General features: G+C 61.3%; 7 protein-coding genes across 7 annotated transcripts; all 7 read left to right on the top strand.

Moving 5' to 3' along the window:
• Window positions 1-1,526: 1,526 nt before the first annotated feature.
• LINJ_24_0190 (transcription elongation factor-like protein) lies at window positions 1,527-2,234 on the top strand (the record flags this gene model as incomplete). The annotated part of the gene is made up of 1 exon (XM_003392484.1): window positions 1,527-2,234. One exon carries the CDS (start codon window positions 1,527-1,529, stop codon window positions 2,232-2,234), a length of 708 nt encoding a protein of 235 aa, XP_003392532.1.
• Window positions 2,235-3,334: 1,100 nt separating this feature from the next.
• Window positions 3,335-4,336, top strand: LINJ_24_0200 (putative transcription elongation factor; the record flags this gene model as incomplete). The annotated part of the gene is made up of 1 exon (XM_003392485.1): window positions 3,335-4,336. The coding sequence occupies one exon, from the start codon at window positions 3,335-3,337 to the stop codon at window positions 4,334-4,336; it is 1,002 nt and encodes a 333-aa protein (XP_003392533.1).
• Window positions 4,337-5,319: 983 nt separating this feature from the next.
• On the top strand, window positions 5,320-6,342 carry LINJ_24_0210 (hypothetical protein, unknown function; the record flags this gene model as incomplete). Its single annotated transcript, XM_003392486.1, has 1 exon — window positions 5,320-6,342. The coding sequence occupies one exon, from the start codon at window positions 5,320-5,322 to the stop codon at window positions 6,340-6,342; it is 1,023 nt and encodes a 340-aa protein (XP_003392534.1).
• Window positions 6,343-8,459: 2,117 nt separating this feature from the next.
• Window positions 8,460-10,091, top strand: LINJ_24_0220 (putative protein kinase; the record flags this gene model as incomplete). The annotated part of the gene is made up of 1 exon (XM_003392487.1): window positions 8,460-10,091. One exon carries the CDS (start codon window positions 8,460-8,462, stop codon window positions 10,089-10,091), a length of 1,632 nt encoding a protein of 543 aa, XP_003392535.1.
• A 1,024-nt stretch (window positions 10,092-11,115) lies between these two features.
• LINJ_24_0230 (WD repeat protein) lies at window positions 11,116-12,519 on the top strand (the record flags this gene model as incomplete). Its single annotated transcript, XM_003392488.1, has 1 exon — window positions 11,116-12,519. One exon carries the CDS (start codon window positions 11,116-11,118, stop codon window positions 12,517-12,519), a length of 1,404 nt encoding a protein of 467 aa, XP_003392536.1.
• Window positions 12,520-13,559: 1,040 nt separating this feature from the next.
• Window positions 13,560-15,377, top strand: LINJ_24_0240 (putative ATP-dependent RNA helicase; the record flags this gene model as incomplete). Its single annotated transcript, XM_003392489.1, has 1 exon — window positions 13,560-15,377. One exon carries the CDS (start codon window positions 13,560-13,562, stop codon window positions 15,375-15,377), a length of 1,818 nt encoding a protein of 605 aa, XP_003392537.1.
• A 1,163-nt stretch (window positions 15,378-16,540) lies between these two features.
• Window positions 16,541-26,056, top strand: LINJ_24_0250 (conserved hypothetical protein; the record flags this gene model as incomplete). Its single annotated transcript, XM_003392490.1, has 1 exon — window positions 16,541-26,056. One exon carries the CDS (start codon window positions 16,541-16,543, stop codon window positions 26,054-26,056), a length of 9,516 nt encoding a protein of 3,171 aa, XP_003392538.1.
• Between the last annotated feature and the right edge of the window lie 237 nt (window positions 26,057-26,293).

Genomic DNA, 26,293 nt, shown 5'->3' on the forward strand with positions numbered 1-26,293 from the left:
TGTCTGTCGGTGCGAAGAATGCGGGAAGAGGGGCGGGGTGAGCATATGCACGTGTGCGTGTGGCTGTTCAGTTGTGGTGGCGCTTAGCAATATGGATTTTTTCACCAGCGTTGTTGGACGTTGCTTCTCTTCTCGTGACTCAGATGATGAGCTTTAGCCATATGTGATGGCAAAGACCCATCAGAGAGGTCTCTAGGAATCGAAACAAAACAGTATGCGCCGCTAATCGACAGTGAGGCTGAAGTACTCCACCCGTGCGCGTGCGGGAAGGCGGTGCTTCCTCGACGTCTCTTGCGCCAGCATGCGCGCTGATTCGCTGCATTTTCAATACCGCGGCGTCGGAGTCGCCCTCATCGAGCAGCAGAGGTAACACCGACCATGCGAGGGCGGCGGCAGCATCAGCAAGTGTGCGTGCCAACCGGACTCTGCGGCTTTGGAGTTCTCTACGTGGCATGGAGCTTGATTCCATTCTATATGTTTTCAATTTTGCAGCTTGTGTGCTCCTTTCTCCTTTTCTTCACTCTCATGACTGGTGTCTTCTTTCGCCGAAGCCGTTCTCTGCTGGCGCATTGCTGCGCCCTCAGACGCTCGGAGTCATCAGGGCTGATCGACGCACCACCTCCACTTAGTTGCTTCATGGTGCGTTGCGCCGCAGAAAGTCGGCACAGCAACGTTGGACGCGCCTCTCTCACACTCTCTTCCCCGTATCGCTGTTCTTCTTAACATTCAGAAGCCGAGAGACAGATGTCGATAGGGTATGTCTTCACTTGTGGCTCCACGGATGGTGCGCCCGTGTGATCTTCGCGCGCACCCGATTCAGCCGTCTTCTTTCTTTGTGCATATACTATCGTGAAGGCGTGCCTCGGAGAGTGAGTGCGGATCGAGAACTCTCGCTCTCTGTCCAACTCACCTCCTCCTCTCCGTCCCTCTGCCAGCAAGCCCCGTGCGCACCCCGTCCGTGCCTGACCTCTTTCGGTTGGTTTGGTCTCTGTATGTACCGCCGTGCGCGTTTCTCGGGGCATGATGGTGCGGCCAAGACCGGGGGCAGAGAGGGGGCGGATCTTTCGTTTTCCGTTTGGCGTCCATTGTGTGGAGGCGATCACGTTTCTGCCCATGTGTCGGTGTCACTTACCCTGCCCGCCTCTTTTTCTATATCTTTGGCTGTATGGGGGGAAGGGTGCCTCTCTCCCCTGCCCGGTTCTGCCAGTGACATCATGGGCGGCCCCATACTCTCGCTTGGACAAACAAGCACCGGCACACGCACACACACGTTTGCGTGTCTGTGTGTGTGTGTATGGCTGATCAAGAAAAGGACGGGCTCCACTAGTGCGAGTATGACGCTGGTGTAACTCTCTGTCTGTCAGTCTCTCGCCCCCTCTTCCATCCATCTCTCTCTCACACACCTGCACATACACACACACACACACACACACACCTCACACTGGCGACGCAAAGAATGCACAGGCTCGTCTACTGCAGGCTGTAGATTGCGCATTTTCCATGCGCTAGACCCTGCAAAGTAGGGCATGTCGGATAGCGAGTGGAGCTCTGACAGCGGTGTCTCGAACGCTGAGGCGATCGTCGCCGCCGCCCTGAATATGCATCTTGTCGAGCTCATGACGTCGCAGCACCCGTCGCGCGTGAGTCACCGCCGACCTGCTTACGCGACCTCTGAGAGCACGAGGGCTTCATCCGCGAAGATCTCACATAAGACTCGTGCTAGTGGCGAGGCGCCTCGCAAGCAAGCTCGTGTGGACATTAGTAACCTCATCCGACAGGCCCTCTCGCAGAGTGGTGCGCATTGCCCATCCGCCAACGTCGACGAAGTGGCGGGCCAAGTTGTCGCTGCGCTAAGACAGAGGGCTGGCGGTGCGGAGGTGGCCCGAGCGGTCACCCACGCGCTTGCCGATCCACTTAACGAAGAACTTAGAGAGAGCGTTCTCAGTGGTCGTCTGCGTCCTGAAGAGCTCGTTGCCCTCGATGAAGTGAGCCTCCTCAACCAAGCCGAGCGCGCAGTACTGGAAAAGGCTCGACTTGAGCGGCTGAACCAGCACTCAGTGGAGTATCTAGAGAGGCACAACCTCACCGTTACAAACATGTTCACCTGCCCGGAGTGTGGATCTCGTGAGTGCTACGCGAACTTCCGCTTCACCGACTTTGTGAAGTGGCAGGGCGATGATCAAACGCCGACGCTGCTGCGGTGCTGCAGGTGCTCCCTATCCTTCCGGCAATGAGTGCGAGAAGCGAGACAGCAGCGAGTGCGCCCGGTGCCTGTCTGTGTGCGTGGGCTCCTGTCAAAGCGCTTACTGCCTCGACTGTTTTGAGGCGCTGTATCCATCCATCTTCGAACCGCCACCGAACAGCGTGTCGGGGAGGCACACGAGAGACATGAAAAATATGCTGTTTTCCTTCGTGTCGCATTTGGCACCACTGTGCGTGCGTGCGTGTGTGCGTGCCTCGCGGTTTACCTCGAGATGAAGCGTGGAATGGGCAAGCGGCGGTGTGCACCTTTGTCAGAAAAAGGAATGAACACCTCCCAACTTGTGCAAGGTGCCGTACGCGTTGGCGCAGTCGTTGCCACATCCTCTTGGATGTCTTGCAACGGCAAACAGGGCGCAGAAGCCAAGTGTTGGCTCACCGCTTCACGTCGAGCTGGCGTACGCTTCGGCATGCACACGTTGCCTCTCAGACGAAAACCTCGCTATGCTACTCTTTGCTTACGCATTGTCTCGCGGCTCTCCTCCTCGCTGCTTCTCACCGCTGCGTGCCTCCGGCGCAGCTGACCGCACGCCCCCGAAGGTGTGGGAGCCACTCGGTGCTCGCACAGTGCCGTCGCGCTGCCTTCAAGAGCCCTTTCCTGCTTTGTACGCCGCAGAGGTGTCAGGAACGCACGGAGAAGCAGGGAGGGAACGAAACGCACGAGAAACAGCAGCACACCCGTGCCACGGTTGACCAGTGCTTTCATTGGCAGCGAAGCGCACCGGCCGTCTGTCGCAGCCAAGCTCGAAGTTGCTTGCACGCCATCACGCGAAGGAATTGCAGTGCCCCCTGTATTCTCATACACACATACACACACACACACACATACCCGCATAGACTCTTACGCGCATTATAGGGCGGTGCCGCCGGCGTCGCTCTCTTCATCCGGCGAGTCGCACGCATACCTCGATGCAGCTCCGCTTGCAAGCGGCGTCGTTCACTTGAATCGCGCTTTGCCGCGTCATATCTCCGCCCCCTATTGCCTCGCGTCTCCCCGCCTCCTGCTGTGCAGTATTGTTGCGGCTCCTCGTTGGCTCGCTCATTGCAGCGTCTACGCAGCAGGCCGCGTGCGACCATGTCAGACTCCGCCCAGCTGCCCGCTTCATCCGAGGCGCCCCCGCTGAGTCCGCCGCCTCTGCCTGGTGTGCCGACGCATTCTGTGTCACCGCTAGCAGCGCCGTCGCGAGGGGCGGAGGATGCGCAAAACTCATCGGCCGCTTCCCCGCTGAAACGCCCACGCGTCGCCGAGCCCATTACTCACTTTCTCACCCCCAACGCTCTAGGTGGCCTCAGTCAGAGCTGCAACTTGGTTTCACCCTCCCCTGCGACTTTGACAGCGGAGCAAGCCCGCCATGACGTCCATGCCGATACCGAGGCGGTTTCGCCGAAGCAAGCGAGGGTAGAAAGCAGGTCTGTCACCCCGCGGTCTCCCTACTCCAACCTGCCGCGCAAGATCCCTCGCAAGACGCCCGTCTCCAGCCCCACCTCGTCCCTCACAAACTCCACGCTTGTCACGCCTCCGACTGCCGCCGCCGCATCTCACGCATGCACGTCGGCGCCTAGCGTATCAACCGCGGCGAAGAGGATCACGCTGCATCAGCGGTGGGCGGCGTTACTGCATGGCGTGTTCATGAAGGAGCGGCCTTCGAGCGAGTCTGACCGGGTAATGGATCTGTGTGTGCGTATCGTGGAGGCGATTCCGGGCGATATGGAGCAGACGAAGGACACTTTTCAGACGCTGCTGTTCAACATCAAGGACTCCAAGAACGGCGAGCTGCGACGGAAAGTGATGGAGGGAGAGCTGCTGGTGGAGCGGCTCGTCACGATGGACGACCTTGAGCTGGCCAATCCGGAGCTGCGCAAGCATATCGAAGAGAAGATCGAGGAGCGCTCCAAGGACACAAATCTCAGCGAGATTAGGAAGGCAATGCGGACGAGCAACTCGACACTCTTCAAATGCCGCGTCTGCGGCGCTCGAGACTCCTCCTGGGAGCAGCGGCAGACGCGCTCGGGCGATGAGCCGATGACGGTGATCATCACGTGCAACAAATGCAACACGCAGTGGCGCAAGTACTAAGCTCAGGGAAAGAATGGCGCCGAGCCGGCGCAGATGGAGTGTGCCGAGGCGATGACCCTCTCCGTATGCTTCCCTCACGCTTTCTTTGATTCTCTCACGTGGGCACTTGCTGGCCGCTGTGGATATCAAGCTAATAACACCCGCCGCAGCGCTCAAGCACTATCTCTGTGTGTGTGTGTGTGCGTGTGTGGGAATGTGGTGTGCGCCGAGCTGCGGCGTTCGACGTGCGACCTCGCCATGTTTAGCGTAACTCTCTACTTCGTTTCGACTGCCCTTACGTCGCTGTCATCTGACTGCATTGCTGAACACAGCCGAGCGTGGGCAAGGCCCTTTAGCCCCTCTTCAGTAAGCCCGAAGAGACATTTGTGCGATATGCCTGCATCTGCCTGCGCATGAGTAGACGTAACTTGTGTGCAGGGCTACATTACGTCAGAGAAGGTCTGCGCGGTCCGCGGGCCCCGCGCTGAACACGGCTGCACCGCACCTCCAACTGCTTCCTCTGCACTCCACATCTCTCTCCTTCTGCCCTCATTCCTCCCGGCACGGATGTTGGTGTCGCCGGTGCCTTCGGCGTGGGCTCATCCATTTTCCGTGAGCGGCGTCGACGGAGCGTGCCCATTGTCTGTGGGAGCCCACCGTCAGACACTCAGCTGCCCTTCGGAGCCCAACTGCCTCTCTGCGCGTTCGACGCGCACACGCATATAAGAACATCGGTGCCGTCGCACAGGCGAACTTCCAAGAAGTGTAAGGAAGCGAAGCCTCCCGCACACGTTGCTACAGGGGCTGGCTCTCCACCGGGCTGGTACCGAAACTGCTCTCAGCGCCCTGTATTAGCAGACGGTCATCCCTACCCCCCCCCTCTATTCCTGCGCTGAAGTCTAGCATTCGTGCGCGCGCGCGGGCGTACACGCATCCATCGTTCTCTGTGGTGTGGCCGCTGCTGGTTTCGTTCCCTGCTTCGATCACGCAAACTTGACGTACCGATGAGGGTGACGGTCAAGTGGTTTCTGACGGGCAGGTACTCCGTTATCGAAGACAGTGATGCGATTTTGTCGCCGGACACCACCATTGCGGAGCTGAAGGGGCTCATTCATATTCGATTCGGCTTTTCATCGAATGAGCTTTTGCTGGTGCTGGATCACCTGCTAGAGAACACGGTTACCCTGCGCAGCCTCAGCATCATGGGTCAGCCGTGCGACCCCATCATGACGGCGCATGTCGTGAGAGAGTCGGTGCTCGAGATGAGCAACCTCAAGCACCAGGACGATACAAGTAAGGACGACGACCTGCACGAGTTCTCGCACGCCGATTTTATTCTGGCCATGAAGATGCTTGGCAAGGATGTGCCGGTTCCAGACGATCGTCTTGTCGCCATGCGTCTGAACGCCCCTCGCCAACGTCCAGTCTTCCTCGACGCTCGGCGGGAGGACGAAGACGACGCTGCTGGTCCCGAACGAGTCCCTCAGCCTCCACCCGGCATGCCAGGCCTGGCGGGGTGCGAGGTTCCGACTTACAACCCGAAGAAGACGGAGGTGTACCAGATCGTATCCCGCGTCCAGTATGGCCCGCGTAAGGAGGGCGTGGACACCGAATTCGCGATCCAGTACCCCGGTGTCAACGAGCCCTTTCCGTTTTGGGACATGCGCACACCAGATCCGTTTGCCCGCATCGATGGGCAGTGCGCCCCTGGCGAGGTCTGCCTCGAGCTCTTCTACTTTGGCGATTTCGACGCTGTCAAGGACCAGCCCGGCTTCTTGTTGGTGGTGCAGCAAAGCCTGCAGTCTAAGGCTGGCGTACGCCTGCGGACACCGCTGCCGCTGCGTGAGGCAGGGTGCATGTACCCCCTCATTGCAGTCCCCATTGTGCTGCACGAGATGGACGCCATGGAACTCGGTGACATCTTCTTTGAGGACTTTGGAAGGGTCGAGTCTGCACGACCCCTCAAGGGCAACAACGACGGTGCAGAAGTCGCTGGCAGCGGCGGCCTTGGCTGCGCTCCACAGTAGCCGATGCGAATGAGAAGAGAGGCGGTGGCGCGCAGTAAAGACCCTGTCAGTGACGCGCCTGCGGAAGAGCACGGCCTCCTCCACGGCTATCCGGGGTGGGGTGGGGTGTGATCTGCCGGTTGCTTTGGAGGATGACCGCAGAGCGAGCAAACAAAAACGAAGATGCGCCTCCATCCACGCAGGAGAGAAGATCGACTGTGTTTCTTCGCGCACGCGCTCTCGCCCTTGCCACCTCGTTGCCCGCCGGCCCTCCCCGCTGCTGCCTCACTTCTTCGCCGACCTCTGCGAAACATATACGTATCCTCGTTGGCGTACTGTTTGCTCCATGTCTTCGTGCTGTGGCTCTCTGTCAATGCTGTCATAGCAGTCACCGAGTTCCCACGCATACCCAACTCAACCGGTTCCACGAACCGACTCAGCATACCAGGTTTCTCATGCATACGCATACGCAACAAGTCTGTGTGAAGGCGCTTGCCTGCGAGCCGTTTTCCAGCCGGCTCTTCGACTTCCTCGTCTCGGCGCGTGTGTGCAGGCGCGGTGTGCAGGAGCGCGACTCGCTTCATTTGCCGCTTCTTCCATTCCGTCTTGTGTGCCGTGGCCATCTTACGAGTTTTGTGTCTTTTGTGGTGCATGCCACGTGCGACGGATATCGCAGCGCCTCATGTCGGTGCGCTGGGTCAGGTTGGGTTTCCACCGTCACATCGAAAGTACTCACAAGAGCGAGAGCCGGGGGGCTGGGGGGTGGAGGAGATGTGGCGTTTATGGACCGCAATAGGCTTGCACACACGTGCGAGCATACGCGCGTGCCTGTGCACCGACTCGGCGGCCAAATCTGGCTGATAACTTCCTCGTGGCAAATGATTTCCTTGTTATGGTCGAACCTCACATTCTATGCCGCGATCCTCTGTTTTGGATTCTCCTCCCCCCCTCACCTCTTGGTTCTTTCAGCCAGATGCCTTTGGATGAATGCTGTGGCTGCACGGCATGGCGTCCAACAGTGTCATCGTCTACATTTTCGTCGAGAAGTGCTCTTCCTTATTCTTTTGTTGTTCTTGAACTCTGGTGCTGCGTTGATCCCTGTGTAGGGCGGCGCGTTGACGATGTCTTTCTTGCCTGTGGTTGGTCCCTTTCTTCTGTGGTGTCTGTTTCGCTCTTACCGCTCTTCACCCTCACATGCGGGCGCACGCGACGGCGGCACTGGCGTGCAGCGAGGGCGTGCTCTACTACTAATAGGAAGCACCTGCGCTGCGGCGTGCAGAGTCTGGAGAGAGACAACCGAGGAGAGAGAGCGAGCAAGGTGAGTGGCAGAGGCATGGGTATCTTGCCTTTATTCGGTGCGTGCGGAGGTGCGTTCTTGTCTCTGTGGACCAGCTTCCATCTGCGAAGACGCAGTTATCGTGGTGCTGACGTTGAGTTCGTGTTGCCGCGCCCCACCCCCTTATTTGCTTTTCACTGTATTCTCCTTGGCGCTGGCGCTTGACCCCCCCCCGGTGCCTTCCGACGCGAGGCACGCTCAAAAGGACAAGAGATGTCGAAGAAAATGGCAGCGGAGAGGGGCGGCGTGCGCGCCAGGTGAACGCTGCATGGGTGCTTGAGTTGGCGCACACTCACAGACGACGGCACCTCGTCGCTCTTGCCTCTTTCGATTGCTTTGCTGCCCTTTGTGACCTGCGTCGTCGTCGCACACGTGCACCATAGCAGCAGCGGAAACAGCTCTCTCCCTTCGCCCCCCCCCCACAGCTGGTCGATGTGCACATTCGTATGATGATGTTCACGGACAGCAAGCTACACGTGACAGCGGCAGCGATGACGCGCCTCTTTCGTTGCGCATCTTTGTCCGCTGCTGGCACCCTCTCCCTACCCCGTTTCGGTTTCTCTGCCTCCTATAGTGTTGCTACCCATCTGTATGCGTACCTGCGCCTGCGCTGTCTTTCTCTTGCGCCACCTGTTGCCCTCCTGTCGTCTCTCCTCTGTGTGCTGGTGACATCCAGGTGAGAGAGGCCCCCTCCCACTTCCCTCCCCCTGCTCGCTGCAGCCTCTCGTCCGCTACCTCACCTGCCACGCCCCCCCCCCTGGAGTGCAACCGCACATACACGCACACCAACGTATCCGACCACATGGAGGGGGCCTCTGACAAACTTTTGAGGGAGCCGTTCCGAGCCAACTTCAAGCGAGAGCGCTCCAGCTCCTACTCCACCGAGAGAGGCAGCCCGACGTCTCCGCATCTTCGGCGGCTTCGTCCCCTGCCGACATCGTCTTCCGAGGGCAAAGGCGCTGCGGACGGCGACGGCGAGGAAGACCCGCATACTCGGCGGCAAGCCGAGCCGGAGCTCTTCGAGCTCACTCCTCATGGCGGAACCGCCAACACAAACGTGCGTGCAACGCGCTTTGGTGTAGAGGGTCTTCGCATCGGGCGAGACCCCAGCTGCTGTGACCTGGTGCTTCCCTCGAACTCGGTATCGAGGCTTCATTGCGTACTCTCTGTCCTTGGTGATGACGTGTTCGTGCACGACAACAGCTTCAACGGCACTTTCATCAATGGCCGCCGCGTAGGGCGGGGCCGATGCTCGGTGTTGCATCCGCGCGACACACTTTCCTTCCTGAACCCCACACTAGAGGAGGCAAGCCGGTGTGGGTTTGAGTTTGCGCCGTTGCCGGGGCACTCCTCATCAGCCTTTACAGCAGTGGAAGGACTGCGGCGGTACGAGCTAGGGCCGGTGCTTGGTCAAGGGAGCTTGGCGGCGGTGCGGCTTGGTATAGACCGGGAGACGGGGGCACCAGTCGCTATCAAACTGATTGAGCGGGGGCGCTTCTCCTGTGAGGAGGCTGCGGCCTCACTGCACACAGAGATCGAAATGATGCGCAGCATGGATCACCCACATGTTGTACGGGTGGTGGACGCGTTTGAGGGCAGCGGCTGTGTCGCATTGGTCATGGAGTACGTGCGCGGCGGCGACCTGTTTGACTACATCGTCGGACGCGGACGCAACCCTTTCACCGAGGCTGAAGCGCGCCATCTCTTCGGGCAGCTCCTCGAGGCAATTTTGTACATCCACGGCCGAAGCATAATCCACTGCGATCTCAAGCCGGAGAACGTGCTCGTTGACGTCGTCAGGAGAGGGTCCGATGGCGAGGTTGACACGACCTCAGCCTCGGCGACGGCGACGACGCAGGGTGTGGCGTCATCGGCGCTGCAGACCGACGGCGATGCCGCGCTCTCCGTCGTGGACGATCACCAGGCGGAGGCAAAGACGGTTTCGCCATACGACGTGAGGCTGAAGCTGGCGGACTTTGGCAGTGCCAAGTACGAAGGCGGCGGCGCAGGGGGTGGCATGCTAGAGACCACCGGTGCCGCCACGCCAGTCTACGCAGCGCCGGAGCTGGCATGTTTTCCTGCGGACGGAGCACCACCGCACGAGATTACTGCGGTGGTGGATGTGTGGTCTCTAGGAGTGCTCCTTTACATTCTCTGCTCTGGTACCGTACCAAAGCCCCCCCGCGCTGACGCAGTCGTCGCCTTCAATCGGTCCATGACACATCTATCCGTTCTGTGTAAGGACCTCATTGCGCGCATGATGACAGTGGACCCATCGCAGCGCCCTTCCCTCGCCGACGTCTGTCATCACCCCTGGCTCGACGGCCTCACGATCTCCGGCGCACCGGACAGGGGCGCGCTGGGCAGCAAAGACGTCTTGTCTGTGACGGCGAAGCTGTCGCCGAGCTTTCCGGAGGCGGCGAAGCCGCTGTAGGGGCGCCACGGCGCACGCTCCAGTTTTTCCTGCAGGTGCGCTTCTGCTTCGGAAGGCGCGGCGGCTCCAGCGTCGCCGCTGACGCAAGATCACGTGCCACTCTCCGGCACTCCTTTGGCACCATTGCCACTGCATCTTGTTGCGCACGCGCACAGAAAGGTGCGTCTCGCTCCTCTCCTCGGCCGTCTGCGAGTGTGCCGCTGTATGCCATGCGGCGCATCCGTGCCCTCATCGGAAACAGGTGCATGCTTCCGGCGGAAAGGAGGGATATCCCGTGAGAGGCGAGAGTCAAGCGCTCCTCTGTGCGATTGCTTGAACACCTGCGTGTGTCAGCATGCCATATCCTCGGCTGCGAGAGAGGGGTAGGGCGGTGGTGCACCCACTCTTCCGTGCAAGCGCTCTGCGGCTTGTGTCCTCGTCTCAGCGGCGCTGCGTAGATTTCAGCTACAATGCGCAGGAAGGGGAGGGGCGATGGTGCTGTCTTCAAGAGGGTAGACCGTAAGCGCAATCAAAAAACAGCCAGCGGAGTTGTGGTGAGGCTGCGCCGCCCGCATTACACCGACCGCCTCCATCAGCAGTCCCACGTGCCGAGGGCACCGTGAGCCCACCTGTAAAGCTGCCTGCTCACACGTCCGAAGTAGGCTGCTTTCCTATGTTGCAACAGCTTCTGCAAACTCATGACAAACAATGCGGTCTCTCTGCACGCTGCCGGAGCTTCTGGCGAAGGCGCTCCGCGTGGCGTGTGTACCGATGCGGGAGCCCCTTTCCACTCTTTCTCCCGCATGCCGCCTTCTCCCTGCCCTTCCTTCCCGCCATGTCCTGCCGAGGGCTCGTGTGTTTCGTGCTCGCGCCTCACTTCACAACGGCGCAGCGCAGACAGACACTTACCGCTGACAGCGCCCTCGAAGTTCCCTCTCCGGGCCCTTCTATCGCACTTCAACCTCTCCATTCTTTTCTCCCCACCACGGCATACACGCTCACCTACGCAGGGCTGCGGTGGTGGACATCATCGACATCATCGCCGATGACGGAGTCCGGCGCCGATGTCGTATGCACCGGCAAAGTGCCGCCGCCGGTCGACGCGGTCTCGCAGAGGTCGTCCACTGCAGCGGCAGAGGAGGCGACTTCGTATCAAGAGACGGTGCGCTTCTGCACGTGGCGCAAACACGTGCGCAACTTGTATCAGCACCTGTTTCACATTGACCTCGTCTGGGAAAGTCCGGTGGCGCAGTTCATGCCGTACGTGACGGCAAAGAGTGGCCTCACCACGCACACCATACTGAGCGGAACTCGCACAGGCGGCCAAGAGCAGAGCTACATCCAGCTCCTGTCTGCAACGGTGCCGCAGGACACGCAGGCCCTGGACGGATCCGATGTAGCCTACAGCGAGGCCACTGGTGAGGTCGGCGGGTACGGCATGGCGCCGCACGCCTGCGGCCTCAACATTGAGCGGCGCATTCTTCACGATGGGGATGTGCTGGCAGCCCGATACGCGCCAGTAAACCCGCTCCTCATCGCATCGTCCTCTAGCAACGGGAACCTGTATGTGTTTGACTGGTCGCGGGTGCCGCTGGGCCGCTTCCCGAATGAGCCTTCGCGGCCCCGCGCGCCGCTGCCGCCAAACGAACTCAGCAGTGACGCGACGGAGGAGGAGCGAGCCCAGTACCAGAAGCGAATGCGTGCACTCAATGTGGTGGTGACGGAGCAGGACCGATGGGACCGTCGCACCGGTGAGGGGCAGCACGTGCTAACGCTGAAGGGCGGCAAGGGTGCCTCGGAAAACTTGGACTGGAGCACCAATGCGGAGGGTGTGGTGGCGTCTGGTTCCACAGGCCGAGTCTGTGTGTGGCGCGTGGCCAACTTGTCGAAGGACGACAGCCGCCAGGTGGAGCCGTTCAAGGTCTTCTCGCTCGAGGACGAGGAGGCGCGCGTCACGCAGGTGAACTTCTCGTGGACGTCGCCGGACACCTTCGTGGCGGCGTCCTCCACTGGTGCCGTGTACTTCAACGATGTGCGCATGCAGCACACCACGGAGGTATTCTCCATCGAAAACGCGGCCACCTCCCTCGCCCTCTCCCCACTTGACGGGAACGCGCTGCTCGTTGGCGACGCGCTGGGCAGCGTTCTTTTCTTCGACTTGCGCCAGAGCAGCAAGCCAGTGCAGGTGGACTGTCTGCATGACGACGAGGTGACCACCGTTCAGTGGTGCCCACACTCACGGCACCTTTTCTCCTCCGGCGGTCATGACGGTGTTGTCTGCATCTACAATCAGACCCGGCATAAGACGCTGTTCAAGCACTGGGGCCACACCGATGTGATCATGGACCTGGGCTGGAGTTGGCAGGAAGATGGCGCTGGCCAGCTTGTGTCCACCGACAGCAACGCCATTATGTTATGGAGGCCGCGGGACTTCTTCTACTGTGCTTGATGAACATAACGCAGAAGAGGTACTCTGGGCAAGCAAAACGGTATGTTGCCGTGCACGGCGGCGGCCGTCTCCGTGGAGGGAGGGGGAGGAAGAGGCTCACCGCCTGTTGACTCGACTAAGGACGAGGGCCTACTGTTCTCTTGTCTGCGCACTGCCACGGGTGGAGGGCTCTGCCGCAGAGGCGCAACGGTGTGCGTCGTCTCTCTCTCTCCTCTGCGAGTCGGTCGCTCTTGCCTGAGTTTCTGTGTAATCTCGTGGGCGGATGCTTGGCGGCGCAACGCGCTGAACGAGCGGCACGGACTTCGGGTCCTGCTCCTCGGCCCGCTTCTATTTCCCACACGTGGGCGTGCAAGCACCGCCGGTACCTTTCGCGCACACGTCCTCCTCTGTCTCTGTGAAGCGCACGCTGTCTTTCAGAGGCATTGGCCAAAAGAGGGTGCTGGAGGGTGTCATAGAAGGCGTACGATGCCGTCGCATAATAGGGTGCTCGCACGCAGTGCGCGCGCACTTGACGAGAGGCGTGCGTGTGTGCGTACGTGCGCGTGTGCGCCGTTTAGCAGATGCATAGAGACGCTAAGCGCGAATGAGAGAAACGAAGGCAAGTGTGCGCGAGAGACACGGCTGCGGACGCGCGTTTTCTTGGTTGCGTTCCGCACTGCGGTGGCCGCAGCCGCGCCGCTGTGGGGTTACTCTGGTGGGCGTGGCGTTGTGCCGCTTCTCGCAGCGTGTTGTTGCTTCTCTTATCTGTTAGTCGCTTTGAATGCGGCGGCTTTCATCTAATGCTTCCCCCCCTCTTCCGCCACGTGCCCATCGGCCAGGTCGCCAGGTCTGACGGCACACCGCTAAACTGCAGCCGCCCGCCTTGCTGTTGCGTGTGCGCTCCCTCACTCCTCACTGCATCTCACTTCCACGTATCATCTCCGCGCCCTGCTTCCACTGCCCGCTTTGCTGGCCACTCCACGTGCGCGCCTCGTACCGGACCCCTCTTCCCCTGTAGTTGTGCCCCTCTTGTAAACCACATCTTTCTCGAAGCAGCGCTCATGTCCGAAGCCGAAGTACAGACGGAGTGGTCTGAGCTGCCGCTTGACACGCGGGTGCTCGAGGCCCTGACAGACCTAGCGTGGAAGAAGCCGACCGCCGTCCAAAGCGCTTGCGTGCCGCTCGCGCTCAAGGGCAAAGACATCTCCATCCAATCCCGCACCGGCTCTGGTAAGACCGGTGCCTTTGTCATCCCAGCCGTGCAGCGCATCATCACGGAGCGGGAGCAACGTGGCAATGCTCGAGCACTGCCCAACCCGCGCGTCCTCATTCTTGTTCCGTCAGTCGAGTTGTGCGAGCAGACGGCCGAGGCGGCGCAGTTGATAGCCAAGTATGTGCAGCCTCGGCTGATCATCGACAACCTGACGTCTGGCGGCGCCGTGACGGCAAGACGCATTCAGTCTGCCCACATAGTCATTACCACCGCCGCTCTACTGGCGAAGGGGTGCAGCCAGGGCACCGTGACGGCTGACACCTTCCAGCATGTCCGCTTTTTCGTCCTCGACGAGGCCGACGTGGTGGCCTCGATGGCGGAGCGATCCCTGCGCACGGTGCAGTCGTTGTTGCCACCGAGCATGCAGGTTATTCTAGCTTCCGCCACCCTAACCAAGGGCGTCGCGGCCGTCAAAGGCCAACTACTGCGGCACCCGGTGAATGTGGTGCTCACGTCAGAGGACGTGGAGGAGTTGGCGCGTGGCGACGTCGAGGACAGCGCAGCCTCGCCGCAGGGCCCGGTTGTCGAGTCCCGTGTCAGGGTGAGGGACCCGCTGAAGAAGACACTGCACCAGTACTACTTGGTGGCCACGGACGAGTGCCACAGCCACACGCTTCTCTTTGGTCTCTACCGCATGGCCCTCATCACCGGCAAGACACTCATCTTCGTGAACGACGACGAGCAAACGTATCGTCTCCAGAATTTCCTGGAGCAACTCGGGGTGGCAACGCTCGCGTACGATGCAAACCTACCCATCAACGTGCGCCTCGACACTCTGCGTCGTTTCCAAAGCGGCATGGTGTCCACGCTCGTGTGCACCGATGGCACACTGGAGAGCGCAATGCAGCTGCAAGCTTCGCTGGAGGAGTTGCGACCAGGTGAGAAGGGCTCGGACGGTCAGTCGGGGTCATCGTCATCGCGGCGCCGGTCGCGGTCGGCTTCCGTGTGTAGTCGTGCGAACACCGAGGCGCCATCGGCATTGCACCGCGGCATCGACTTTGCGCACGTGCGCAACGTTGTTCTGTTCGACGGGGTGGAGGCGACTGACCCAATCGCATTGTCTCGTTACATTCACCGCATCGGCCGCGCAGGTCGTGCCGGCGAGGAGGGCGTGTCCATCGCGATTTTCACCGTGCCGCAAGCCCGCAAGTATCTGCGCCCGCTACAGGAGTACTGCACAGAGCGCGGCGACGCCATTCGGCCGTTTCGGCAGATGCAGCGGGCTGAGGTGGCAAAGCTGCAGTACCGCGTGGACAGCGTGCTCGGCAACATCACGCGTGCCTCGACGCGCAAGATGAGGGTGGCCTCCGTCGCCGCGGAGCTGAGTCGTAGCTCGTACCTGGCGAATCACCTCTCGCAGAAGGACACGGACGCCCTGCAGAGAGTTATGCGGCGGTCCTCAAAGAGGATCAGGGTGGAGCGCAACATCCTCGAGGTGCCCGAGTACATGCATCTGTCGACGGCAGACGACGTAGGCGCGTACCGGAAGCGTGTGCAAGCCAAGCAGACGCAGTCGAACCGTCTGCGCAAGGCAACGCAGAAGGCTTCCGCAGACCCGCTGAAGGCGGTGGTGTCTAAGCTGCGCTCCTCCAAGCGCAAGGCATAAAGCCATAAGCGCAGAGCCGAAAAGGGAGGGAGATGATGAATGCAGCGCACTCTGTGTAAAATGGAGACGGACGGACGGCAAGATGAGGTGCTCTCTCTCTGTGTTGGTGTGTGCAGGTGTCCATGCACGCATGACTGTGTGGCACCGCTGGCATTGGCTGATTTTGTGGGGAAGGGGTTTGCCGCTCTTTTTTTGCACATCTTCGTAGGAGTGCTGCAGAGGTGTGCGGAGCCGTCCACCTCCCCTCGTCCTTGTTGTTCCCGTCGCTTGTCCACCGTGACAGCGTCTCTTGGACCTTGATACCCGTCTCCGTCTGCCGCCGCCGCCCCCCCCTCCTCCTCACCATCACCAGCGCGTAAGCAGGTGTGCTAAGCTTCTTGTTATTCGATTAAGGGACGCATTACGCGATTCAGCATTCTCAACGTCTGCCACTGCCTCGAGCAGCGAAGAGTGCCGCGACGTGCGCATTCCTCTTGCTCTCTGGCCAACTTCATGAGTCACTGTGTGCCACAGGCACCGTAGCGAACGCACCCCAATTCGAGGTTTTCCACTGAGCAATTTGAGTGCATGTGCCGATAGGAGCTGCTCTGCGCATGCGGCACGGTCCGCGTGCCTTGCGTGCCTGCTTTCCATCTCTCGGCGAAGGACGCCATGCGACATGTTCCCTCTCACACTCCCCTTTGTTCTTTGGTGGTGTTCGCCGTACTCCGAACGATGGGCTTCTGGTGCACATGTGCGCGTGTACGCGCGCACCGTGCTGACGCACCGACGCACACCTGCACATCGGCTCGTCCTCTTCTCTCATCGTAATACCGCGGCTGCGCATCTGTGGGCGTATTTCAAGCGCGATTGAGCGACGCTGTTCCGCGCGTGAGCAACACACGCGCACAAGAACGCTCACTCACCCAAACCAATCGGCCAAGAGCCGGACACGGGCCAGAGCGGGCCCAAGTCTTTGGTGACGTCCATCCGTGTGCGTGTGTTCGTGCGCCGAGGTGTCTCGCTCGAATCACCTGTTCGCTTGCTCGGCGAGGAAGGGCGACGAGTCAGCAACAGCGTGGTGCCGCTGCAGCGTCTTATGTGAGGCGCTGCCGTGTGCCTTCCGTGCCCTTGCTGTGAATCGACCTCGTTCGTTGTTTTTCTGCCCCTGTTGTTGCACCACCATGACGACGGATGCGTCACCGGTGAACCCCTATCTGCTGTTCAGCCGCGCGGACGAGTTCAGCACGGATGCCAAGATCGACTATGCGCTCCGTCACTATGGCCTCTACACCTCGAGGGGGGACAGCGCCACATTTGCGCCAACGCCGCTGAACACCGAGCTTGATCGCCGTACGCTCGTCCGCACGCTGGAGGAGCTCAAGCGGGGCGTCTCCTTGGGTGACCGACTGCTCCCAGTCACGCCGAGCACATGCACAACACATAACACGAACGCCAGCGCCTTCTCGTCGCCGGAGGACGCTGCGTCACCTCAGTTTGACGCCCCCAATGACGGTGACGCCTCGAACGTGTTCTTCGACGGCACTGACGACCTCGACGCCAAGCCGTGGGATACCGCCGCGAGCAGCCATGCAAACTACTGGAACTGGCAGATGGAGGTGCTCTACCAGTCCTACCACATCTGGATCGCACTTGATTACGGGCGAGGCGTCTTCAGCATCACGCGCAACGGCGTCGTTCTGGTCGATCGCATGCCGACCATCGTCGCATCGATCCTGCAGGTGGTTGAGACGACGCTGCACGCCCGCGAGCAGGACCTGCAGCAGCTGCGCACCTTCGTCGATGGCGCCATCGCTGACGAGCAGACTCGATCACGCGTGATGCAGCAGGTGTGGAGTCCCACTGTTTTTGTAAGCGTGGTGTTGCTGAACGTTCCGCATGAGGTGGAGAAGGCTGTCCCCTTCAGCCGGCCCACCTCATCCGAGGCGGAGGCGGCCCGCGGTGGCATTCACCGCCAACGACAACGAAATCAACCCAGCGTCATCATGTACCCTCCTGAGTACCGCCGCTTCACACCTCTGGAGACTGACGGCGGCGAGCACTCTCGCTGCTCGGCCGTGACAGTGCTCTTTCACTGCGATGCTCGGGAGCTGCTCAACGACGGCACGTTCCTGGACCGCCTTCGAGACCTTCTCTGCCGCTACGAAAGTGTCTACCGGGAGCGCAGCACGCGAGAGGAGTGGCCGCAGTCATCGCTGGGTGCGTCGCTGGAGTACCTGGTGTGCGCGATGCCGGAGAAAACGCCGGAGTGCAACACGCTTATCTTAGTCAGCAACGTCGGCGCCAAGACCTCGTCCGAAGCATTCACCTTCTTGCAGAGCACTGTGCGACGCAAGAACCTCATCGTCTCCATTGTGGCGCTGAATCGCCTGCTCGCGTTCGACTCCCCCGAGCTCAGCCCACTCGCCCGGTTCCTGTCGTCTGTTGGCGGCTTCGCTGTGCATGTAGACTACTGGCTGGCGCTCGCGGCACCCCGGCTGAACAACGAGTGGTGCCGCAAGTTTGAGGGGGCGCGGTGCTTGGCTCAGCAGATATTTGTACACCTCATCAAAGGGTTTCCGGTGACCATCCCGGGCGCCATGCGGCGCGATTTGCTTGCGGACGCCGTTGGCGAGCCAGTGGTTCTCTATGACGGCGACCACGACCTGCCCGACTTCGTCATTGGCGCCTCCATGAAGGAGGTGTTGCGTGCCTCGGCGGCGCTGCGCTTCAACCAGGGGTGGAGCGTTCTGATCGACTATCGCGATGAGTCTGCCACGTCGCATATGGCAGCACGCTACGACCACGACTTCCACCGCGGCACCATCACGCTGCACTACGAGATGAACATCAACCGGCCGGCGGTGTATCGGCGCCTGCTCGTGTCAGGGACAAAGGCGCTGGTCGACCGCTTCTGCAGAACTCGGTGGGACGACGAGACGACAAACTCGGTCGGCGAGGGCAACGGCCACTGGCTCGCGTATCTCTCGCTGCTGCGACTGCGGGTGATAATGTGGATGAAGGCAGAGCAGGCTCTTATGCAGCTGGTCAACGCGGGCCCGCGGCAGACGCCGATGAGCGCCATCCCTGATCTCGCCCATCTCTCCTCCGCCGAGGGCGTGCTGTCGCAGTGGTTTAATGTTTCCACGGTGTACTCTCTAGGCGTCTTCTTCCGTTTTGAGCAGTTGCCACCCAGTATGCTGGTGAGCTACACCCGCGCCCAAGTCACGAATGGGGCGCCGACGGAGGCCGCCGCACGCGCCTGTGTACGGACGGCGATGGAGCGGCGCCACCGACTTGTCGGCCGCGAGGAAGATCTCACGTATCTGCACACGGAGACGGTGACTACGCCTTCGTCTTTTTCAGGTGCCGCGAACGCCGCCCGCGACGTCTTCTCTCTGGTGCAGTTCTTCCCACAGTACGAAACGAGGTCCGGCAGCGACTTTGGTCTAGCCGGCGCCTTCGAGTGCCGCGTGAGCTGTGTATTGTGCGATCGTGCCACGCAGGAAGCACTCATATGCGCGCTGCTGAGCGACATCGAGGAGGCGGTGAGCGAGCGCAACAGGGCGACGGCACGCAAAGATCGGCATCTGCTGGTGCGCACGTCGTATCATACAGAAAACGAACAGGCGCTTCAGTTAGTGAAAACCAGCCTCAGCACGCGGCGCATGCGACTGCTGACGAGCTACACGGAGGGGAAGCGGTACCCCGGCGCGGACGCTGGCTCCGCTGCACAGGAGAAAGGTGCGTATAAGTTAGGGTTCCCGCTGCTCTTCCGCATTCCGCTGCTGTCCTTCCCGTGGCCGCTGCTGAATGCGCTGTGCTTCCGCTGGATCCTCGGCTGCAGCGAGTTTTACCCGTTCCTCGCTGAGGAGATCTTCAGCCACATTGTCTCACGCCGCCTGCACGCGGGATTTGCGCTCATCGTGTACTACACATCATCGCTCAAGGCAGTGCTCATGAAGCGCGTCGGCGATCCCGAGACACACTCGGACGTGTGCCTATTCGACGTACTGGAGGCAATACCCTCGTCGACGTCGACAGCGGTGCCAGCGGCGCAGATTTCCCTGCGGCGCCTTGTCACGCCGTTCAAGCGAGCGCGGTCGTCGCTGTGGACGTACACGCACGACATTGAAGAGGACATGCACATCGCCACTGCCGTGTTCACGTGCAAAGTCATTACCACGCAGCAGCCCAGCAAGCGATCCCTTCTGGCTCGGCAAATGCGTGAGCGGGGCTTCAGCCCTATCGTGGCGCGGGTCGAGTCGATTCTGTTCTCTCTGCACGTGAGATACACGGAGTACGTGGAGTTGCGCTCGCCTCCCTCGCTCGGCGTCAAGGGGTGTGTGCAACTGCGCGAACGACTGCTGAACATTGTGAGCTGCGTCGGGGATCGCAGCGCTGTCGTGAAGGCCCGTATGCTGCAAGCGGACTACGTGCAGCGGCTGTCTTCCGGGGCCGACGTAGTGGACCCCGACACAGACGTGTACATCTCCGTATTGAGTCCGATGCGCTACAAGACAGTACTTTGTGTCTTGATACTTGAGAGCGACACGGAGGCCGGGACGGGGAGGCATGTGGTCAAGGTTGCGCTGTCTGCCCTTGATGCGCAACTGCTCGAGTACGCCATTGCTCAGCAGTACCGCCACCCCCGTCCAACCTTGCCGGGCGGAGACACAGCAGCTGCGGCATGCAGCGAGGAGTGTGCCGTGGCATCACCGTCGCACTCGACGATGCCGGAGTGCATTGCCGACCGCGCCGTCGTCTTGTCGCTGCGCCACCTGCTCACTGTCTTTACGTCCGTCTACTGCGCCCGCGAGCTCATCTCGTTCATCAAACGCGCGTCAGCGGAGATGGCGGCACCCGCCGTCGCGGAACTGACAGACGCCTACGCTCACCTCGGCAACTACGCGGTAGAGATGGACGTCACGCATCTGCTATACATTGTGCAGTGGCGCTGCTGCGAAACGGCCGGTGGGTTGCCGTGGAGAAGCAAGGTGCAGGAGGTGTTGACAGATGTACTGGCGTCGCAGCAGCGGAGCTTTTCGGCGCACCCCACCCTGTGGTTGCCGAAGACGAGAGCCGACCGGGCGCTGCCGCGCGACGAGATATCCGGCAGCAATGCCTCATCCCCCTACGAAGAGACAGATGACGAGGAGGTCCGTGAGTACGACGGCGAAAGCGACGGTCTCAGCGCCACGCGGGCGAACGCAACGAGTGAGGACGGCGGGAACGGGGGGAAGAGCGCGCATCCAGATTTACTCCCGGTCGCGGTGAAGGCATGCGTGCTTCTGCCGTTGTCGATCAGCGGCGTAGGCGTGGAAGAGGAGGCGGAATGCCGGTGGCTATCGTCGGCGTTTAAGAGGTGTGACGAGGGGCGGCAGAACACATTGCGTGAGCGGTCGGTGTGGACGATTCCGTCGGCATCGCTCAAGGACCCCGCCGCGACGGTTTCCTCATCGTCGGAGGCGGGGTACGCTACAGTGGAACGGCTGAAGCTCCGCCTCTTCGTAAAAACGGTGCCGGCGGACCTGCTGCCCCTGTGCGAGGACGAGTCTTTCTACCCATCCCAGACGGCCGTGCGGCGCACGCTGTGTCTTTTCTATTACCGCTTCACATCAGAGGAGGTTCCTGCCGCAGTGGGGGGCGTCTCCGCATCGCAGGCTCCGCCCTTTGTAGCCGCACCCAACTTCCTAGGCGCCGCAGACGAGGCGGCGACGACAGAGCTGGATGAGCTGTTCGCGCAGCCGATGGCCGTTGCGTGGGATCGGCAGCGCTGCCATGACGTCTTTCACAGCTGCACGGACCGCGGCTCGCTACCGATTCGAGTGGGGCAGGTGATGCAACGAATTGCAGAGAGGCTCAAGTGGCGCGTCGCTGTGTACTGCTTGCAGAACGCGTGCTACTGTTCAACCTTCCGGCAGCTCAGAGCACGCGTCGAATCGGAGCTGGTGACACAAACGACCATTTCAGGCGTCACGACTGAAGGCGCCGCCGCAGCCGCAGCAGGCGAACGGCGTGATGATGAGGCGCGAGAGATGCGGCTACGCGATCCCGTCCTGTCGCACAACGAGAGCGTGAGAGCGACGGGGCTGACGGAGAACGCGGAGTTGCACGCGCTTCTCTGCGACGTCGTAACCCCAGCCCTGCTGAGCTCCCATCGTTTCGTCTGCGACACGTTCCCGGTCGAGTTCACCCAGCAGAAGACGAACGTCGGCCGCGTAGTTCCGGAGGAGGCGATCAAGGACGTGTTCCACCACTGCGTGGATGAGGACTGGATGTGGGTCCTTCCTACGCTGCCCCTCTCCTACGTGGTGGTGCCTAACCGCGAGCACTTTGGCGAGCGCTGGGTGCTTGTGTGCGCGACGACAAAGCCGTCCCACGGCGTCAGTGGGGCTCGCGTTCTTTTATACGACGCCCAAGGCACGCCCGCGGCCCTGGAGACGATGCGCAACTACAGCAGCCACCTCCGCACTCACATGTGCAACAAGATCAAGCAGGTGAGTCAGCTGCATCTCCTCAAACAGCTGCGCGAGTCCTTCAACGCCAGCGCCGAGCTCATCCCCCCAGCGTGGGGAGACCAGTTCTGCCAGAGTAGCGGTGTGCCAGGCTGCAGCGTCTCCGCGCACCACGGAAGCCCGCCGTTCGACTCGCAGGACGCGTACGTGGCCGGGTCTCCCTTCTACCTGAGCGGCCGCAATGTGCTGGAGATTCCTATCTACTACAAGCTGCAGCATCAGTGCAAGAAGATCCTGCACCGCATCCAGGGCCACTGCTCGCGACTTGAGCTCGTCGCCATCTTCAACAGAGACCAGTGCTTCCTCGTCGCCGACGATGTCGAAGGGGACACGTTCCACTACCTTCGCTTAGTGTTTGTCAAGGACACGGCGCACACTGTGTCGGTGACCTCCCGCCCGCCGCCGCTGACGTCTTCGGATCGCTGCCCGCAGCTCGTGGTGCAACTCTTCAGCGCAATGCCAAACGCGAGTGTGCAGCGGCCGCTGCAGCGGCTGCAAGACTTCTGCTACCTTCTGGCGGTGCAGGAGCTGCAGGGGCACCTCAACTATGTGCAGCACAAGATGATCTCCTTCAACGACCTTGTTTTCCTGCAGAACCAGCGACTGGAGCCGATCGTGGTGAATCTGCGCACCATCTTCGATATCGCCCTCTCCAATTCTGACCACGACGCTCCCCGCGAGTCGTCGCGCGACGTCGGCACATGCCAGGAGCGGCAGCGAGAGATTGCCATTGCGCTGCTCTTCCTGAATCTTCGTGAGTACAAGTTCAAGCCCTTCGGCGTCCAGGACGAGCCCACGCACGCCACGAGCAACTTTGTGGAGCACTACAACCTCGAAAAGAGCCTCAACCTCGAGCCAGCGAAGGACTCTGCGCCAAGCGAGAGCGGCGGCAGCCAGGCGCTGCAGGCGTGGCGCTTTGTGAAGATCGTGGATGGCGTGACGGACGTGCTTGTCTCGTGCTGTCTCCACGTGCATCCCGACAACCCGCACGTAATTGTCCTCGACCGCTACCTGACTCGCATCCCAGCGGAACGCTACATCAACGGCGACTCGGAGAACACCATCCTGGCCCACCTGGCCCACAGCGTCGAGAAGACCATAGCGCAGCTGCGGTTTTTCGGCTTGACCTCGCCAGGCCATGCCTCTTTCCCGCTCTTGCGCTCCTCGGTCCACACGACGGTAGGCGAGCTGCTGCGCATCAGCCAAGAAACGTCTTCCAAGGACTCGTCGCTGCTGCGCTACCGGCACTTCTCGCTCGATAACGTGAACCCGGCGGTGCTGCCAATGCTGATGGATCGCATATGCGGCGCGCTCTCGCGCTACGGCCCGACCTGCTTCACCTACACCGCCGGGCGTGCTGTGAAGGGCGTGGCGCATGTGCCGAACTTCTCGTGGAAGTGGATGGAGAGCATCCAAAACGACGCGATGGCGGACCCGCTGGAGCTGTATGTGACATGCGGCTACGACGTCATGGACTCGCCCGAGGCGACAGCGCCGTTGGCGCCGACCCGCGTCGTGCCGTACGTCGTGCCAGGTGTCCCGATCACCTCCGTGACGACCGAGGAATCGCAGATGTCGCTGCTGGGCGAGTACCAGCTGTGCGAGCGCGGCTGCCCGTTGCTGGAGTACCGTATCGTTCTCTCCGTTTCCTTGACGGAGGGCCTCTCGCTAGCGCTCTTCAACCTGCGCGACACGGAGTACGTCGTGCGCCTGCTCGGCTACGTCGTGCTGTCGATGGAGGAGAAGTCGGCGCTGTTAGAGGACGTGCTCTTGCAGCGCATGGGCTACGCCGTGCCATCCTCCTTCAACGAGGCGGATCTGGCGCGCAACTGCTGCGGCGACGACACGAATGTGATTCGCACCAAGTCGCTATCCATCAGCTTCGACGCGTACCGGCGGCGCGTCAACAATGTCCGCTTCCGTCCGCAGCCCGACGCGGAGCGGGACGCGCCCTTGGTCGTGATACTGGAGGGGCTGTACAACCGAGGCCTCATTATAAACTACGCCTTTTCTGTCGAAGACGCCGTCAAAGTGCTGTTCGACGAGTGCCCGCAGTACTCACTGCAAGAATGCGTGCGCACTGTCGATGCGCTGCTCGAGGCGCGCGTGCTGTGCGACTATCCGAATAGTGCGCTAAAGCCGCAGATTTCCATTCTTGCTTCCCTGCCCCACAACGAGCAGCTCAGGTCGGACGCGCGCAATTGCCGGCTTAGCGAGGTGAGCGGCGTGCCGGCGGATGCCCTTGTGGCGTGCGTCTACCATCGCCACATCCTGGCGTCGCACATCATCGTGGAGGCACAGAACGCTCGCTCTGGTGTGGCCGAGGTGCTGGCGAAGTGCGATACGCTGTGGCGGGCGGGGCCGCAGAACAACGTGCTCGAGCTGGCGAAGGCGATCGTGACGCTGCAGCTGAAGAGCAAGGAGGTGTTCGGCACGCGTGTGCCCGACTTCTCCCTCCGCCGTGAGCGGTGGCGGCATGAGGACGATGTCCTGGACCCGACCCTTCCTACCCAGACCCAGCAAAACATGAGCTACGCCCGCCCTGTGGACGCGTCGCTGCAGCTCTACACGGAGCACCTGCACCAGCTCTACCCCTCCATGTGCATCATCGATCTCGACCCCAACGACCCGCTCACCACCTCAGACGAGGTGCTACTCAACCGTCTGCGATGCCGTTACGGCAAGGTCACAAGCGAAGACGGCGGCGTGGTGCTCTTCAGCCCGCACCTCTACTACGGGGTGATTCCGTTTGTGGACCTCCTGCGCTGTGGTACCTTCTACGAGCGCTACGGCTCACTCGCGGACGCGCTCGGAGAGGAGGCCATCGTCTCTCCCATCACTACCAGCGGGCTCTTCATTATCGAGGTGGGCTTCCAGGTGGTGCACTACGCTCTCGACTTCTTCGTCATCAACGGCGACGCCGTCCCGCCGGGCATTACGGCGAAGGTGGCCGCAGACTTCAAGCAGACGCTCCTGTTCGAGAGCGTCCTGTACGACGCCGCGGTGCGCAGCCTGGCACACTGCATGCGTACGCACTCGGTCGCGCTCTCGGGGCAGCAAAAAGCGTACATGGCGGTGAAGAACCTGGTCAAGTATCACCCCTTCCCCCCGATGCACTGCGCAAACATTGTGGCGGCCTACACCATCACGGACCCGCGGGTAATGCGGCTGAAGAACCTGACCCCGGGCGGCGCGGTGAACAGCGGCGACGTGCACGTCGGCACAGACGGTGTCCTCTACCTCTCGCCTCACAAGCACCACCTCCTGCAGCGCGAGCAGACAAACGACATGTACATGTATGGGGGCCTCATCATCTGGGAGCGGGCCCAGCTCTTCGTGCTTCTCACCAGCACAAAGGGCGTGAACAAGGCCTCGCCTGAGTCGAACCGCTACCTCTCTCAGCTCGCTCTGAGCGCCCGGCACCTGCTGCTGAATCAACTGCTAGACAGCACCCAGCAGGAGCGCCTAGATGTGGCGTGGCGGAAGTTTTTGACGGACGGGCGCGTGGCAGCAGCGACGACCAGGCGTGACAACACGGAGCGGGAGCTGCCGAGCTATGACGAATTTGAACTGTTGCGCGGCCACTCGCACAAGATCGTTCTTCACTCGTACGTGCCAATGCTGCAGATGATTCTGGAGCCGGTGGAGTGGAGTGGCGACGGGTGGCGCCTGCAGGCCGTATGCGCGCAGTTGTATCCCGAGCATGTTCTGCGCGTGATTGGACGCCAGCGAAGTGCCCGCGAGGCCCAGGAAACATCCGCGTCAACGCCACACGCACGCCACTATGACCTCGACACGGGCTCCCCGGCCGGGGCAGTGCTGCCAAGGCACGCCGCCGCCGCCTCCATAGTGGGACCGATTGGTGGCTACGACATCACGCGGCTGTTCATGTCGCCGTGCTTGACCGGCTGGTTTGTGGTGACGTTTGCGCCGAGCAAGGCGGAGGAGAGCGGCTGCTTTCTCGCCATGGAGTGCTTCTCCGATCCACACCGGCCCTTTGGCGCGAGTGTCGTGGTCGAGGAGCTGAGCCTGTACTGCAAGCCTTCTCGCGCCCCTCACCAGCATCGCGTCATGACATTCCTCAGCGAGGCGGAGCAGGCGCTGGTGGAGCGATTTGTGCGACTGGTGAACAGCGCCGTGTGGTCTAGCATTGTGCCGTGTGTCTCCCAGTTTATGATGTAGCGTCGCGACTGGTGCGCTCTGTCTCTTTCCTGTCCTTCGCCGCCGTCCTCCCTTCCTCCCTCCCTCTCTGGCTCGTTCACTGTTTCCGCATTGTCCGTTGTTGAGGGGCGAGCTCATGTGCACGTGTGTGTGTGTGGGGGGGGGTGTCGTGCGCTTGTCGCTGAGTGCAACAGCGCACGGCGATGGCGCCTCCTGCCGGCGAGAGCGAGGCGGAGGGAGGAGAAGAGTGGGCCGGCG

The sequence above is a fragment of the Leishmania infantum genome, chromosome 24 (genome assembly GCF_000002875.2).
Source record: "Leishmania infantum JPCM5 genome chromosome 24".
NCBI lineage: Eukaryota > Euglenozoa > Kinetoplastea > Trypanosomatida > Trypanosomatidae > Leishmania > Leishmania infantum.